The sequence below is a fragment of the Leuciscus leuciscus genome (assembly GCF_965113295.1).
Source record: "Leuciscus leuciscus genome assembly, chromosome: 20".
Taxonomy (NCBI): Eukaryota; Metazoa; Chordata; class Actinopteri; order Cypriniformes; family Leuciscidae; genus Leuciscus; species Leuciscus leuciscus.
The window spans coordinates 5,143,272-5,160,658 of NC_138744.1; the positions used below are offsets into that span (position 1 = coordinate 5,143,272).

The 17,387-nt window shown below is 35.7% G+C and overlaps 1 protein-coding gene across 22 annotated transcripts in view; it reads left to right on the top strand.

Annotated features, from left to right (window-relative positions):
- rims2a (regulating synaptic membrane exocytosis 2a) overlaps nt 1–17,387 on the top strand; it is a 204,284-nt gene that overhangs the window by 111,528 nt on the left and 75,369 nt on the right. For 8 of the 22 annotated variants that reach the window (XM_082150612.1, XM_082150630.1, XM_082150631.1 and 5 more), the window contains 8 exons: nt 242–289; nt 2,645–2,775; nt 3,621–3,813; nt 6,263–6,416; nt 8,170–8,196; nt 10,591–10,659; nt 13,460–13,595; nt 14,158–14,223. In XM_082150612.1, coding sequence (XP_082006738.1) covers nt 242–289; nt 2,645–2,775; nt 3,621–3,813; nt 6,263–6,416; nt 8,170–8,196; nt 10,591–10,659; nt 13,460–13,595; nt 14,158–14,223 — 824 coding nt within the window. The remainder of the gene's footprint in view (nt 1–241; nt 290–2,644; nt 2,776–3,620; nt 3,814–6,262; nt 6,417–8,169; nt 8,197–10,590; nt 10,660–13,459; nt 13,596–14,157; nt 14,224–17,387) is intronic. The other 14 variants (XM_082150628.1, XM_082150626.1, XM_082150625.1 and 11 more) reach the window with 7 other exon arrangements.

Genomic DNA, 17,387 nt, shown 5'->3' on the forward strand with positions numbered 1-17,387 from the left:
CTAGAACGAGTCCTGAGCATTAGAGCTCATCATTAATTCCTTCAATCTCTGAGGAAGAGATTGCAGTTAATTGCATTATAGTGAAAATAGTCAAAGAAATCAAAACGTTCCATGTTAAAACGTTTAGTTTGAATCTCCTGCTCTGCTTTCTTAGTGTTGCATTAACAACTGGTATTGTCATTTCAGGTTTTAGTTTTATTGCATTTCTCTTTATTGTTTTTCATTCACTTTACTTACCCAGAGCCAAAGCCTTAGTAGAAGAATTGAGCCTTTTAGCCCTAAAGTTCAGGTAACCGTTGCTGTTTACTAAATACACTTCTATTCTATTGCTTTAATTCATTGGATAATGCACAGCAGAAAAACAGCTGCATTTCCAGCTTTGCTGAATATCTTAGATTGCGCATTTGAAGAGCCCCTTACCTATCATGCCTTCATTGCTGTTGCTGTTTTAAGCATATTTGAGGCATAAATCATCTGCATGCAATAAATTAGCACAAAAATATTTTAAGAGACACCTGACTGTTGGCAGACATGGAGTAATGATGTAATGCCTTTAACCCCGTGAGACGTTCACCTGTGCCATTTACCCGGGCAGAGGAGTACTGTGTCTCTTTAAATGTTTTAGTGATGCAGAGTTTGTCGGGACATAAAATTGGATTCTTTTTCCATGTAACATGAAACTGCATTGAATCCTGATACTCATCCATGTACCGTTTTAGAAAGCATCTGATTCAGTGTACTCAATTGTTTTGGAGATTTATTCATATGCTGACTGATTCAAAAACTGCATTTCACATTTGTAATTATACTTATCATGCTAAACACATTTTTTGTTCGGTACTAACATTACTGAAAGTTTCATGTTGCAGCTAAAAGGATATGTTAAAGGTGCTGTAAGCTGTTATACACAGAAAATATCACTGTTACCTGAGAAATATTACTGAAACAGGAGAAATTATTATTTTTTTTTTTATTTTTTTTTTGCCTGTCAGAAAACTAGCCAATCAGAAAGTCTCTCTGCCTGCCAATCATTTTGTTAATCAAGTGTGCAAGTTTGCAAAATGGATAAAATCATTTACAGTACCTTTAACAGTCCCTGTTTTACCTGGTTTTTTTTCTCCTCCTAAGTACAAAAATGTGTGAAATAAGCAAATTGTATCAATTTGTACCTGAAGAAACATGATGTGAATTATTTTAAAGGGGTCATGACATCGGAAAAATAATGATTTTCAACCCTCATTCTGTCTGAAATGACCCGTTTTTAAGGGGTGGCACCTTTAAGGCTTGTCACTATATGGTCACTGTTATGATTGGCTAACGTCATCCATAGGAAACAGTAGCAATGCATGTGAGTAAGTGTTTTGAAAAGCATTATCCATATAAAACCGTCATGACAAAGCATTATGAAATCATTTACTTGCAGTTTGCGATGCAGATGCTGTCAGATCCGACACAGCTGACTGCTTCCTTTTCCAACAAAAGTTTCTTTGTGAACTCTTCATTACATTGTGCCTTGTTTAGCAAACATATAATCATCCAATGCGCTCCGGGACGCCATTAAAAATAAACCATCCACTTGTTTCCGACTCTGGGGTCCGTCAGAAGCTGAACGCACATCTGTATTGCTGTATCCAGTGTAGAGAGTGCCAGTGATTATAATGGGTTCTGTTAGCTTTTGATGCGACGCAACTCTCACATCCAGTGTTGGCAAATATCAGCCGTTAAACGACTGAACGCCAGTGGGCGGGGCCTATGGTGCGATGATGTATTTCTATTCGTCGATGTCTTGCTCTGGAGGCAGTCATATGCAAATATGTTTGCCTGTGTGATGTCATAGATCCCACAGTATCAAAACGAGCCATTTTTAGAGCTTGATTAAATAAATACTTTGTTTATAATCAGGAGGATGTTTTAAGCTCTGAAACTTGCAGGATGATTTAATTTTAGTGAAACAAAGACCTCTTCTTATATGACAAAAGATCAAGGAAATTTAGATTTCTCATGTCATGACCCCTTTAATGTTTAATGTAAGCAAAAATCAGGGGATAAAAAAATAATGCTTTGCTGTTAATGTCAACATTATGCATATAGCTTTACACTTTTCCAACGTTAGGACATTTTCCCTGAGAAATATTTAAAATGTCCTATTTTTGGACAACATTAGCGTCCTTAGTGTACAGACAACAGCTGGTTCTGTTGGGGATTGTGTAATGGTACAATTTGTTTGACCCAGCTCTCCTTGTAACACATTGGCTTGTTCTTTTACACACAATATAAAACCCCCTTCATTGCATGTTTTACACTGTGGCCTGAGATATTTTTAGCAACCGAATATACTTTACAGGCAGTTATTTTCCTTTTACTACAAGCAAGTATGGGCTCTGGCTTAAAAGATCTAGTGTTGTATTTGTTATGTTGGTGTTGTTTCTGTGTATGTCTGACTTTTAAGTCTTTTTCTGTCACACATCCATACTTGTCTGAGTATAGTGAGCTTGGTCTGTCATGCATCTCAGCATGTGTAGTACAATAACAGGATACATATACAAACTATCAATCATCTTGTTTAAACCAAGCATGTGATGATGTGAAGCCTGAGAACACAAGTCCCTCTTCATCTCAAGCTCTGGTGTTTGTCCCCCTACAGGTCAAACTTTGGTATGACAAAGTCGGCCATCAGCTTATCGTCACCATACTGGGCGCTAAGGACCTGCCTTCAAGGGAGGACGGCCGACCACTCAATCCTTACGTGAAGATCTACTTCCTCCCTGACAGAAGGTGAGATTGGGGCAGTTACTTTTATGCCAATTACACTCACTGTGCAAAAAAAAAGATTGTAAGGTGTATTTTCATCACATATTTCATTATGGCTATGTTCAGAATGTCATACTACTCACACTATTTATGCTGTATGCAATATGTGTATTGTGCATATGCGTGATCTACTACATATGGCAAAAATATGCAGTATACAAAGCACTTTTATTTTAGTTTTAGCGTTAGTTTTTATTTATTTACAGTAAGTAATTTAGTGCTTTCAGCTTACAGTATTTCAGTTAGTTGTCAAAGCAACATTGCAAATTTTTGTTAATACATTTGTAATTTTTTTCTACGTTTTTCCATGTATTTTATTTCATCTCAGCTTTTTTTGAATTAATAATAAAATAAAAATATAGTCAACAATTATAACCCTGTGAAATACTATATCCCACAATGCAATGCGATTGACCTGAAAGCAGTAACAACATTACTTTTTTACTCATTATATTATTGGAATGCCAATGTTTATACAAAAATTGGATCAAAAAATGCTGTCAAAAATAACCATATTGAATTCTTAGATAAATACTGAATGCAATTGAATGAATTAAGCATTCGACATGGTGTGGTGATGTGACAACGTTGCATACTGCTGTTTGTATGTTTATTTTTGCATGATGTGTCTTATTTCAGAGATTTTGTGTATACTAAGCAGTATGCAGTAATCACAGTATTCATTCTGAACACAGCCTGTGAGCAGATCTGCCGTGTTCTGCTTGACATCCCCACTATACCCTGTTCTTCATAGTTGATTTCAGTGATTGTTTCCTGGGTTCTTTTACCATGATGGTAAATAAAAACAGTTTGAATAATTGTTTCTCCAGTGACAAAAGCAAAAGAAGAACAAAAACGGTAAAGAAATCACTAGAGCCCAAATGGAACCAGACCTTTATGTACTCTCCCGTCCACCGGCGGGAGTTCAGGGAACGCATGCTGGAGATCACGCTGTGGGACCAGGCCCGGGTGAGAGAGGAGGAGAGTGAGTTCTTGGGAGAGGTAAGGACAAGATGGTCTCAGATATTCAGAAGTTGAAGGTTCGTCTACCAATGTATGTTTTTTTTCCCGTGCCATTTAGTGGCTGTAAAGCTGAAATTGGTCTTACAATGGTAGAACTGACTAGTGACCATTTAGATCACAAAATAGTTTGTATAAAGAACAACAATAGTAATCATCACAATCATTTTTTTATCAAAATTAAAACAAATTATGCATATTATGTGTTATTGATGTAGTCTAAGGATAATTTAATAATTAATCTAAACTTAAAAACAATTCTGCATAATGGTTTTCAGCAGAGCCATAGAGAGAGAGAGTTGCGACACTCCCATAGACCTCCGTTGTAAATAATGGCGGCGCTTTTAACCGCCTACTTCCGGGATTTGAAGATCGGAATAGTTCCAAACACTGTCATTTGGGCGTTGGACACCATTCAATTACATTGCTGCGCGTCGAGTTGTTCCAGAGTTAAGTTGCCGAAATATCGACCTCTTTTGAATTGTCAACTGTCTATATTGTATCAGAGGCCCTTTGCGATGCTTATACTGGTCTTCATTTGTACATGCACAGCGTAATTATTTATATTTTATGTTGGTTGTTTCAACCAATTTTCAAGCACTGCCTGCTAGCTAACGTTAGTTAGCTAGCGCGACTTCGTCAGCTAAGAGTTCGGTAATGAATCGCTACCACCTTTATAGCAACTTTTATTTAATTTAATTTTTTGGGATATACTAACTTTTCATTATGTTATTATTGTCTTGAGTGAAGCGGCTTGTGAGAACAATGCTGGACCTTTAGGATTGTTATGGCCATCACCAGTCCTGTCTGTTTCATGGATCACCTGCCCCTGGTTTTTGTTTTTCTTCTTCACACACACAAGCACACATTTTTGTTGTCTGTCATTGTTTAATAAAAAATATTTTATTTGAAAACCTTCATTTGTATCAGCCATGCTTAAATTCGTTTTTAATCTGTTATAGTTTTGATAATGTGTATGGCCTTAATCTTAAAATAATATTCTTAGTCTTAACATGATCATGTTTCACGTTGTGGTCCTGGGGGTGGCCACTTTCATCAGAAGAAGTGAGCTAGCTTCTAAGCGAATTCTGAACGGACCGCCACGGCAGACCTCTTTGCGTGATCACGAAGGTAGGCTAATGGCTGAATCAAAATTTATAAGCAAAATCACGGGAATCAATAGCCTAATACAGCCCAGTTGTGCTAAAATAAATATCATGAGACGTCCATCATCAGATGAATGATATGGAAAAGTTAAGTTAGAGCCGCTAAAGCCAGTGCTACTACCCATGCGAACATGAACACTAAGCTTTTCCCTCCAAAAATATAGCCTAAAACTTATCTCCAAATGCAAAACTGACATTAACAAAATGCAATAATGCAATAACAGCTGAAAAAGTACTTGGGTGTGTGTTTTATTTTATATTTACCGTTCAATAATGCAATCGCTGCTGTCTGTCCCATAGAAGAACATGACAGCCAGCGTACGTTTTGGAACTATTGGGGCTTACATGAACCACGTGACAGCCATAGCGGCGACATCAAAGAGTGTCGCAACTCTCTCTCTCTATGGCTCTGGTTTTCAGCAATGCTGGGGTAACACATTACATTATGTAATCAGATTACTTTTGATGTTACTTTTTGTAAAGTAACTCATTACTTTTCAGTTTAATGAATTTGCTTATATACTGCATTACTGCATTAAAATTGGCTCTGTTCTCCATAACATAGTCACTTTTGCCGAAATAGGCCAAAAGTGCAAAAGTGACAAAACACATTACTTGTACAGTACAGTAGGTAATATAAGCCGTAATGTTGAGAGATCTTTTGTATGGCATACATAGCTCTAGGGGTCAGGAAATATTAATCTTAATGCTCAATATTAATGCTCAAAATATAATAATATTCTAAATGTGTTTTTAAAAGAAAATGAAGGCATATGTTGTTGTTGAATGCATTACTGTTATCTGTATATACTGATTGTTATCGTAAAATTATACATAAATAACACATTACGTTAGATAAAAAGTAACTAAGTGACGTAATTAGTTACTTTTTTAGGAAGTAATGCTATATTGTAATGCAAAACTTTAAAAGGTACTTTCCCCAACACTGGTTATTATCAGACACTTAAATATCTTTTAAAATATCTGTGATTTAAAAAAAGAAATCATTTCTATATTTCATATCTATATTTCTGCCCTCGAAGACTAAATATCTTTAAAAGATTTAATGCAACTAACCTTTCGAACATTTTTGAGACTATACTCCAGAAAAGCGTTTTTAAATAAAACTAATGTGGTTCTACAATATTAAGTTGTTAAAGTGGTTAGTTGTTAACCAAACCATCTCAAATTGAGAGATTCATTGACATGCATTGGAATAAACTTGGATATGTATGCATGTGAATGTGACACAAATGTTTGTGTAGATCCTCATAGAGCTGGAAACAGCATTGTTGGACGATGAGCCGCACTGGTATAAGCTGCAAACGCATGACGTGTCATCGGTACCCCTGCCCAAGAGCTCCCCCTGCCTTCAGAGACGAGCACTGCACGGAGACAGTCCCACACGCAGACTGCAGAGTACGTCTCTTTCTCTCATCTTAAATGCACACAGAACAACTTTCTGCTCTTATATATTACATATGCTGCATAGTAGATGATTTTCATTACAGATTATATAGCTATTTAGCATTTTTTTATGTATCAACGTCTGCCTGTGCTGTAATATGTGGATTTTCCTCTCTCAGAGCAGTTTCTAAACGTCTTTTCTAAAGTCCTAGGCTATAAATGTACTCTACACAAGGATGCAAGCACAAATGCTTGATAGAATTGCCTTTAAATGTCTGTCATTAAACTGGAGATGTTATTTGGACAATATATGGAACATTCACAATATGTATTTCTGCTCATTTTGATATAAAACTAAGCCACATTGCAAGTATCGTATTCTTATTTTTTATTTTGCCATAAGTTTTCCTAAAGACCATGTTATTAGTTTTGTGAGTTTTTCTGAACTAGTATGACAGAAAGTATTTAAGAAGTATTTAAGAAATTCAAACTGCAAAAACATTGAAAAACCTTTTTCACAATGAAAAAATGTTAAAAGGATAGTTCACCCAAAAATTAAAATTCTATCATAATTTATTCACCCTCAAGTTGTTCTAAACCTGTATGAGTTTCTTTCTCCTGTTGAACACACCAGAAACTGTTGGTCACTGACATTTTTCAAAATTGCTTACCAACATTCTTCAAAACATCATCTTTAATTTTATTTTCATTTCTGGGTGAACTATCCCTTTAAATAAAGCTTTTTTGTGTATAAATACTTGCATAAAGTAAGTTTTGGGTCTTAGACCACACACATACATAAGTACGAAGCTCCTAAAGGGACATGGTAAAAAAAAAAAAAAAAAATGGGAGGAGAAACAATTTGCCAATGCTTTTACGTCCTCTCGCAAATGTTTTGCATTCCCTCGAGAAATCTTTACATTTGCCCGCAAAATGTTCGCGTTCCCCGAGAAACGCAAAGAACACAAAAGTTTTGAAAGCGAACGCTAAGTTTCTTGGGGGAACACAGAATTTGCGTTCGAAGCATTGAAATATATTTTCCCCTCCCATCTCATATTTCTTCCACCACCATGTCCCTTTAAGGGCTCCATACATAAGCGCTCGGTGATCAGGGGCCGGTTTCACAAAGATAGACTTTGACTATGGCTTAGATATAGTAGATAGTCAGACTTCAGATATACATCTAAATCAGACCGTTGCACAAAGCACTTAAGACTATCTTAAGTAGGACTACACTGCAATGCATTCTGGGTAAAATAAGACACTTTTCAAAACAAAAAACATGGCGGATCGAGTAAGCGCATTCAGCCGCTCAGTGCAGTTTACCCCAGCGGAAAATATGTGTTTGTTGGAGGAGTATAACAGTTACAAGGACATTTTACTTGGGAAATTTAGCGGAGGATGTAGTAACAAGAAGAAATGTTTAAATTATGAGCCATTTTCCCTTTTCTTTTGGCTGTGTGTAATGTAACTGATTGTTACTGCTGGTTGCCAAGGTAACAGAGTCTTAGACCTAAGTTAGCCTGGGGTTAAGGTGTCTCATTTTTTTGGTCTAAATTAAGTCAGTCTTTATTTTTGTGAAACAGTCTAACTTGCATTAGACTGGTCTATGAGCACATTTTAGACTTGTCTAACACTATAGACCGGTCTCAAATAGCTTTGTGAAACCGGCCCCTGAGCTGAAATCTGAAAGACTTCTGCTGTTGGTATGAGCGTTTGTGTCCTGCATTCATTGTTTTTTATTTTGACCTGATTATTTCTGCAGCCAAAGGCCCGTATGTGTACAGCACAGGTAATGACCGCTGCATGCTCAGGCTGATCCTCTGGGTTTATCCGTGTGTTTTTATACTGGATCCACCCTGCTGTCCCTCTTAATCCTGTGAAAAACGCAGAACGAAGTGGACCATCTCCCCACACCATCACATTTTTCCATAGTGATTCTCCCCAGTGCTGCTGTCTTCCCTTTACTGCAGATCAGTCTGACCTCTTCACACACACACACACACAATATAGTGAACACAGGCTTCTGTCTGCTTTTACTATGACTTTTAGAAGGGCTGGATGGTATGACTAAAATTCAGCTAAAATAATTGTTTATACACTAATTCAAAGTTTGGGGTTGGTAAGATGTTTTTGAAAGTCTCACCAAGGCTGCATTTTATTGATCAAAAATTCTGTAAAATCACTATTATTGCGAAACATTATTAGAATCTAAAATACCTGTTGTCTATTTTAATATATTTTAAAATGTAATTTATTCCTGTGCTGCAAAACTGAAATTTAATCATTATTACTCCAGTCTTCAGTGTCACATGATCCTTCAGAAATCATTCGCTGATTTGCTGCTCAAGAAACATTTATTATTATTATTATTTATTAATATTTTTTGGGGAAATCATGATACATTCTTTTTCAGGATTCTTTGATAAATTGAGTTCAAAAGAAAAAGAAGAAATCTTTTTTTTTTTAACAATGAAAAGTTACTTTTGATCAATTTAATTTATTCTTGCTGAATAAAAGTATTATTTTCTTTAAAACAATAAAAAAATAAAACCACTGACCCCAAACTTTTGAACTGTGCGTATTAATTAGTCATATGTAAAATTAAATTTTTTATCTCTTTATTTTAGACTTTATTTTAGACTTTACCTCATAATTGCATTGAGTATAAATAAACAGGCTTCCATAGAAAACAACACAACTAAAATGATAAGAATGATTATCCAGCCAAATTCTAATTGGATGAGCCACATTCAAAGCTGTTGTAAAAAGTGTGACCACACATCAGACCATACACAACATGTGCCGTCTCTATTTTTACATTATTTCATATTTCGTTTGTCCCGTGGAAATATATACACAGTAAAGCAAACACTGTACTGGTTAACACATGTATATAATTCTGTGGTCATTTCCATCATACAACCCAGGCCTATCTGGTCGTTTCATTTCTTCCTCCCTTTATAGTTACTAGTTCTGTGTAGCTGTGATAAATAATATATAAAAAAAATATAAAAAAAAGGTGTATTTTGTGTAACTCGCCTGTGTGTGAAAAGTCTTTGAATTAGTTTAGTTTCTTTTCTTTTAAGAGCGAGTTTTCTTGTTTGTTTGTTGTTGTTGTTGTCGTGTGGTTTTGTACTTACATGACCTGTATTGAACCACTCAAAGAGACAGAAATCATCACATATCACATTCATCATACCAGTTATTTTCAGCTCTGAAAAGTGTCACCAAAGAGATCTTTTTAACATGTTTCAACATAGGGATATTATAAGACATCCCGTACAAAGATTTACAATGGTAACCATCAACTTCTGACTACATAAGAAAAGTCTCACAAACTATTCGAAACCCTAACAAAACATCATGCGATTCTTTTTCAAATTTGCGAATCTCTTTTGACACTTGAGTGCTTGATTTAGCGATTTAAAGAGAGACTGATTTATAGACCCGAGAGCTGAGGGAGAGAGGAAGACGGGCTTATGAAAGAGAGAAGGAAACGAGAGCAGGTTTATTGTGTGAAAGCACAAGGGTCTGTTTGGTGCGCTGTAGTTCTGTGAACGGCAGATTAGCTTTCATTCTCCATCTGAACTGAGTGATGGAGCGATCGCTTCAGAGTGTCAAACTCGGCAAACGTCAGCGCTGTGGGCTGAGGGACGGCGTTCGGCTCGGTTTATTCCTCATGACTGAAGCAAGGGGAGAACAAGATCCATTTTCTCACGTAACACAAAGCTCAGACTGCCTCGCTCTTGTTTTTGTGGATTTGGAGGAGAGAGAGAGAGAGAGATATCGGACTGACATGTTCAGTTATCTGTGAGTAGTCTGAAATAGACTGGTATTTTGAGTGCAGCTCTTTTAACACTTGATATGAACGTCTCAGAGGAAGATGAATGAACAGCCGTGTTTGTCAGTTCTGTTCCAAAACTTAGTGAGCCGCCTGCCTAGAGCAGCATTTGAGGAATACCGTTGTGATGTTTTTGTTAGCTAAAACTATTCAAAATCTATCTATCTATCTATTTATCTATCTGCAAGCAAACGTATGAGATTTAGGATCAGAGCAAGCAGAAAACATCCTAACATTACCCCTCACTGCTTGCTGCAGAATCCACATTCTCATCACATGATCCAGGCTCGGTACAGGCCGTACTAACACTTGTCTGTCTGTGTCTCTGTCTTTCTCCTGTAGGGTCTCAGAGGATCAGCGACAGTGAGTTCTCAGACTATGACGGTGAAGATGGTGTTGGCGTTGTGTCAGGTAAGATGTTAGCAGGAACAGTGAAAATGACACCATCTGATGGAGGTGATGAAGACATTTACTGCTAAATCCGGTCAATATGAAGTCAATCTTTGCTCACACACTCTCATAGAACCTTATTTATTTCCAAATGATAATAACTGGACATGACTATGTAATGTAATGAGGTCATTTGAAAAATAATGCAGCATACTGTTTAAAAACGTTGCATAATGCACACTGTTTTACTTATCACTTACTGCAGTATACACCATATACTACTGACAAATGTTTAAAAATATACTAACATACTCTATATACCATATATAGTATAAACTGTATACTGCATGCATACTACTATATATGTACTGTAGCATACTACTGTCTGAAATGTTGCATAATGCATACTCCTACACTTACTACTTGCTGAATGCCACATATTAGTGTTAGTGTAAAATATTTAAAATAAAAACAATTGTTAACTGAAATAAATATAAATATTAGAAAAAATGCACCTTGAAAAACGTGAGATGAAAAATAGAAATGTTGTCTTTGCACATTGTGACACTGAGTGATTGAGCCATCCAATTATCATCTCGGAAATAAAAGTGACTATTTTTCATTTTTAATCCACTTCTGTGTTCAAATGTCTGAACTTTTAGCAGTTCAATTCAGTAAATCAAGAAAGAGATGTGGGGCACATATTCCACACAAAAAGGTTAATGTCCTGCTATGCACAGTATGCTATATACAGTATGCATATGTTATATGTGTCTTCACCACTTTTCAACCTAATACTGGTGCAAAAATGTTCATCTCAGACGGGAAAGGAGAGTGTAAACAGGCTGGAAACACACACATCCACACACCCTTTTTAAAATTCCAGTCTTGCTCTTTTGTGAGAGAGGGAAACCCTCTCTCAGTCTCTCTCTCTCTCATTGATTTTGGCTCTGTCTCCGGGCCGGTTGTAAAGTGCTGATGCAGTGCTTTCCGCCGGGAGAAGATGATTAACATTCAGAGGAATTATAGATCGTTGCTTTCCCTTCATGCGCTCCGTGCAGCTGTAGTTGTTTTGTGGCCCCTGTGTTTAGCAGCCGTTCATTTATTGCAGCATGATGCACTGGTGCCGATGCAGTCTCTGCGCTGGAGCACACAGAGGTCACATTCACAATGAGGTTGTGCATATGTGTGTGTGTTTCAGAACAGACAGACCAAACTAATGTTGCTTGTTCTGTAATGGATACTGTAGCTCTGTAGCTGCCTGGTTAGACAACATTATAGGTGATTTTACAGAAGGTAATTAATACCTTTTAATACTTTTAGTTTATATATTTTTTCAGCAAGGATGCTTCAAACTGACCATAAAAACATGTATAATGTTACAATTAGGGGTGGAACGGTACACAGAAGTCACGGTTCGGTTCATACCTCGGTTCAGACATCACGGCTCGGTACGAGTTCGGTACAATGGAGGGAAAAGCGAAACAAAAATGCAGAAGGCTTGTGCATGTCTCAGGCTGTTCCACCAAAGGAAAATAAATTACTTAAGCCGTGTATTTTTTAAACAAGTTTTATTAATAAAGTAAAGGCATAGAACCAGTTTATTTGTAGTGCACTGACAATAGTTTTATATAATTAGTTTATTAATTAAATTAATAAAAAGACAAAAAGACCTTGAGGTATTTTTGGTAATTGTACCTGAATGAACTGAAAATGTATTTGCTACATTTAAGATTAATATATTTGTTTTCCTTAAAATTTTAATTAACAGTAACTTAAACACTTTGCAGTTTGAATGATGTCCTGTATAAACAAAATGACGGAGTATGTTTTTATGTGTCCACTATGTCGCCCGGAAATTTGATATGATGCTGGAAATTCAGCTTTGACATCACGGTAATGTTACTTTTTAAAATGTATTGAAATAGAGTTTTTTAATAATTTAATTTAAAACAGTTCTTTAAAATGTATTTCAATATAGTCTTGATGAGCATAAGAGACTACTTTCAAAAATATTAAAAATATCTTACTGACCGGGCAGCAAAGAAAATCTCATTCTTAGATAAAGCAAGACCAGAATGTTAAATAAAAGCACTTATGTTTGATTATTATAATTATTTAATTACTGATAAAATGTATAAAAATGTACTATTTTACCCAACTTTTGTGGATGCTACAAATTTAGTATTTTTTAGTATTACACCATTAGCAACATGAAAACATCAAACTCTATTAGAATCAATTGTGAGTTCCTCGTAAAAAGTAAAATAATAAGTCGTCAGAAAGACAAAATATCCCTCCTCAAACTTCTCTTTGATACATTGTTCTACCTTCAGCCTGTTTTAATGTGCGATACAGTCAGTTGAACATCAATCTTTTGTAATCATGCGAGGCACTGACCTTAGCGTGGCCACACTGAATGCTGGGTAATGAAATGCCATCAGGCTGAGTGGGCTGACAGCTCTTGCATGAGGAAAAAGTCATTATTCTGGTTTTGGTTGTGAAAGCCGTTTTCTGATTTAATGGGAGTTAAGTTCAGTCATGGCTGGCCTGGAACATATTGGCTTTAAAAAGCAACTTTTACAGCAATTTAAGAACCAGTTATTGCGGAAACACACATAAGCATACAATATATATAATCTAAAACAGACAGTGCTAAATACAAAAATCCAAACTGATTAAACATTTTTGAAGGAATATACTTATTAAAGCGTATTCAAATTGCTATTATTAAACGGTTTAGCAGTTTTGCAATAATACATGTAGTAAAAATCTTTGTTGCCACAGATGATCAGTTCAGTAATTGTTTCCTTTGTTACAGACTATAGGAATGGCAGGGACCTCCAGAGCTCCACCCTCTCTGTGCCTGAGCAGGTCTTATCGTCCAATCATTGCTCTCGGTCAGCCGACATCAACCGGGCGCGCTCACGGTCTCCCAGCATGCCCCCATCTCAGAGGTAAGACACATCTCTCTGTCTTAACCTTTTCTCTTCGTAAACATCTGAACTGTGGTTGAAGGGTTTTGATGTTTTGTGTCGGTGTTACCGAATCAATATCAAGGATCATGCATCTCTCAAACTTTGTATATTCTACATGTTTAGCAAAAAGTTTTTCTAGTAAGCAAGCAAGCATTGGCATTAATTATTAATATTCAATCAATCTATGGAAGCTTGTTTCCAAGTATTTATTTACTTAATTATTTATGTTTAGTAAAATGTTACTGAGGGTTTTAATAATAAATATACCTATTAATACTAATTATACAGCTTAGTGTCAGTATAGTGCAAGAAAACCCTGTTGGGCCCTTTAATTACACTGTTTTAAAATGATCTGTGCTCTCGATGCAGTTGGACGTGTGAGTGTTGGTGTCACTGAACATTAACCACATTTCTTCTACATGAAGAGTTTGGGTTCATCCCACCATCATCAGCTCCGAAATAAACATGATCCCCTTTCTTCCCTCAAATCTTCCCATCTCTCATCTGAAATTCTATCTATATTCTCTCCATCTGCCTGCAGTCATTTTCTCACCTTACCTCGAACCCGACACAGTCAGCCTCATGACAGTCAGCTGGAGGAACTCAGGTAGAGCGACATCCGTCCTCATTAACCTCCCCGCTAGAAGCCCTCACTAACACATCAGGGTTTCTCAAACCATGACTTCCTCTCAACTTTAACAAATCCAGGTTTTCTCAGTACAGTACTCTCATAATCATGACATGATAAGATGCCACCAGTTTGATACTGTTTTGTTGTTTAGTTGAAAACCTGCATTCTTGAGGGTCTCTGACATTGAGAAACCTTAAACCTAACAACCTCATGTTGACATTTTGACACCGACTGCACATGTCCTGGTATAAATACAAATACAAGATTCATAAAGGTGCACTAAATACTTTTTTTGTAGGTTGTTTTTGTTTTGGATGCAGCATCCACCCATAATGTTTTAATAATATGAATTAGTTTAATATTTATTAGTATTTATTAATATGAATTAGTTTAATAATAATATTTATTAGTTTTTTTGTTAATTTAGTAGATTACTAAGACAATGATGTGATGCTCTAATAAGCATGGACTTACAAATATTCAGCTAAATGCTTTTGTTCATGAATTGTTGCTTTGTTTTCAATCAATTGAATATTATTTCAATATTTTTCAGTGTTGAATGAATTATATTTGTAATTGAATATACATTACTGTAGCTTAAAGCACAAAAATAAACAGAGTTTATTTCAGAAATAATGTACTTAAAGCTACACAAATATTTTAGTAAAACATTTAAAAAATGTCATTATTATTATTTTTATAAATCAAATATAATAATCAAATATAAATTTAATCATTTTTAAAAAATATATAATGCATTGTAATTACATTCATGTTTTATTTTTAATAATTTTAGGCGTAATTTATTATGTATGTATTTGAAACAATGACTGTACATCAATTTAACAGTTCACTGGTGATTTATTAATGTCAACCTGAGGTTTAATGTCTAAAAGACTAGGAAACACTCTGAAGGAACATGCTGAAGGAAGAGCACATGTATTTCCTCGTCCCTCTGTCCTAATGTACACTATCCCTGCAAATGTATATATTTCCCAAGAAAGCTTGGAAAATATATACAGCATTCTACCTAACAAGCTTCTGTCCTTGTAAGAATGGTGAGCTACTGTATGCCTTTGAATCATTCCTAAAGCATCGTCATCATTTTCTCATAAGGTCATCATAAAGAATCTGAGCACTTGTTTTTGCTGCTAGCTCAGGTTTTGTTTTAATAATCAGTGACAAATGAGGTAAAATGGAGATAAATACAGTACTTCACTGCTTTGAGTGCGACACGTCGATGTGTGTTTGTCTATAATCTCTAACTTGGTGTTTTGTGTAAAAAGTTGTCTAGCAGATGTTAATCTCTAGTAATGTGCATTAATCTGTAATGTTTTTATTATTTATCACTTTATCACTTAAAAAAATATATATTTTGTTTAAACCCTGATGAAGTGTGTTTAATACACAGTCTGTGAGGGTTTATGTGAGCCAGTTCCAAATATCTGTGTCTTTTTGGCAGCCGTGGCAATAGTGTGTGTCCCATCAATCGGCGGACGGTGGTCAGGTTACCTTGTCCTGCTGGGACGGCCCGTCATAGAGGCGTACAGTGACATGGAGGGGTACCGGTGCTGCAGTTTTTTGGGTCAGCCATTTATGGCCTGTCTAAAATGTCGACAGCCTTTTTGTTTCAAGTTGAAGACATTATATGGGATGATATCCAACACCGAGAGCAACCCTGCTGCGCTGTCATGAGCTGGGCCCGTTTCACTACCGGATAACCCCACGTCTAGTGCCAAGTCTTCATATTGGCTCCTGGTTTTGGCAAAAAAATTTAAATGAAGTTTATGTTCTTAACCCATTTGCAAATAACATTTCCTCGTTCAAAGCATAAGTCTCACTAAATTTAGGGACGTTTATGTCTAAACTAGTGCTGTCAAATCGATTAATCATACAGTATATAACATAAAAGTTTATATATACACACATACAGTATATATATATATATACAGGTATATAATGCTGTGACCATTTTTACGTTTTGTAGTTCTTTGAATAGTAGTAGCTGCATTTTGTTCCTAACTCATGATTGTTTTTTCTTTTGTAATTAAAATTCTATTAACCCAGTTCTATTTGACTCTTAAAGGATTGGTTCACCCCAAAATGAAAATTTCCTAATAATTTACTCACCCCAATGCCATCCAAGATATCCATGTCTTTCTTTCCTCAGTGGGAGAGAAATTATGTTTTTTGAGGAAAACATTTCTGGATTTTTCTTCTAACAATGGACTTCATTGGTTACCATCGTTTTTAAGTCCAAATCAATGCAGTTTCAAAAGTCTTTGAAGTGTTTAAACGGGCTGAACGCGATCACAGCTGAAGAAGAGGTTGTTATCTAGCGAAACGATAGGTCATTTAATTTTCAGATTGAGCTGATCAACAAACGGACAGGGAACTACGTGATCACGTTGAAAGGTCACGCCGGCGCCGGCGGAAGTACCGCCCCACTGTTTACAATGCGACCGTACATAGGAGGATAGTTCAAATAGTATTGTTTGCTAATATATATATAGTAATAGTATTCAGTGAATATGAATAGTATATGAATAACATTCTGATGAATATGAATAGTAGTTAAAATAGTATTGCCGGCGCCGGTGTCGTGACCTTTCAACGTGATGACGTAGTTCCCTGTCCGTTTGTTGATCAGCTCAATCCGAAAAACTCATGCGAAAATTTCAGACTCCGTGTGCAAGGACCTTTATTCTTTGACCTTTCGATACACTGTATTAGAGTAATGATATGCAAATAATTTCATCAAGTGTTGTAATGCAAATAATATATTTCTTTGCCTAAAATCCATTTCCTTATTCTCTTTCATTTAGGGATAGAAATCATAAGGAATTTAAGGATTGCACAAGTTAATTAGTCTTAAAATAGCCATCAATTACAAAAATAATTTGCTTAAAACTAAAACAAATGTTTTTAATTCAGATTTTTAAAAACTTTTTTACTAATTTCAAGCTGTCTGTCACTTTAAAATGTTTAATTTGAGTACTTTTTAAAATAAATCTCTTTTATTATTATTTGTATATTAATATTTCTTATTAAACAGCCAGTGTAGTCACTGTATTTATTTCAGTAATTATTTATTAATATTTTAATCCGTGATCTGATGCTGGGCAACTTTTCATGCACTA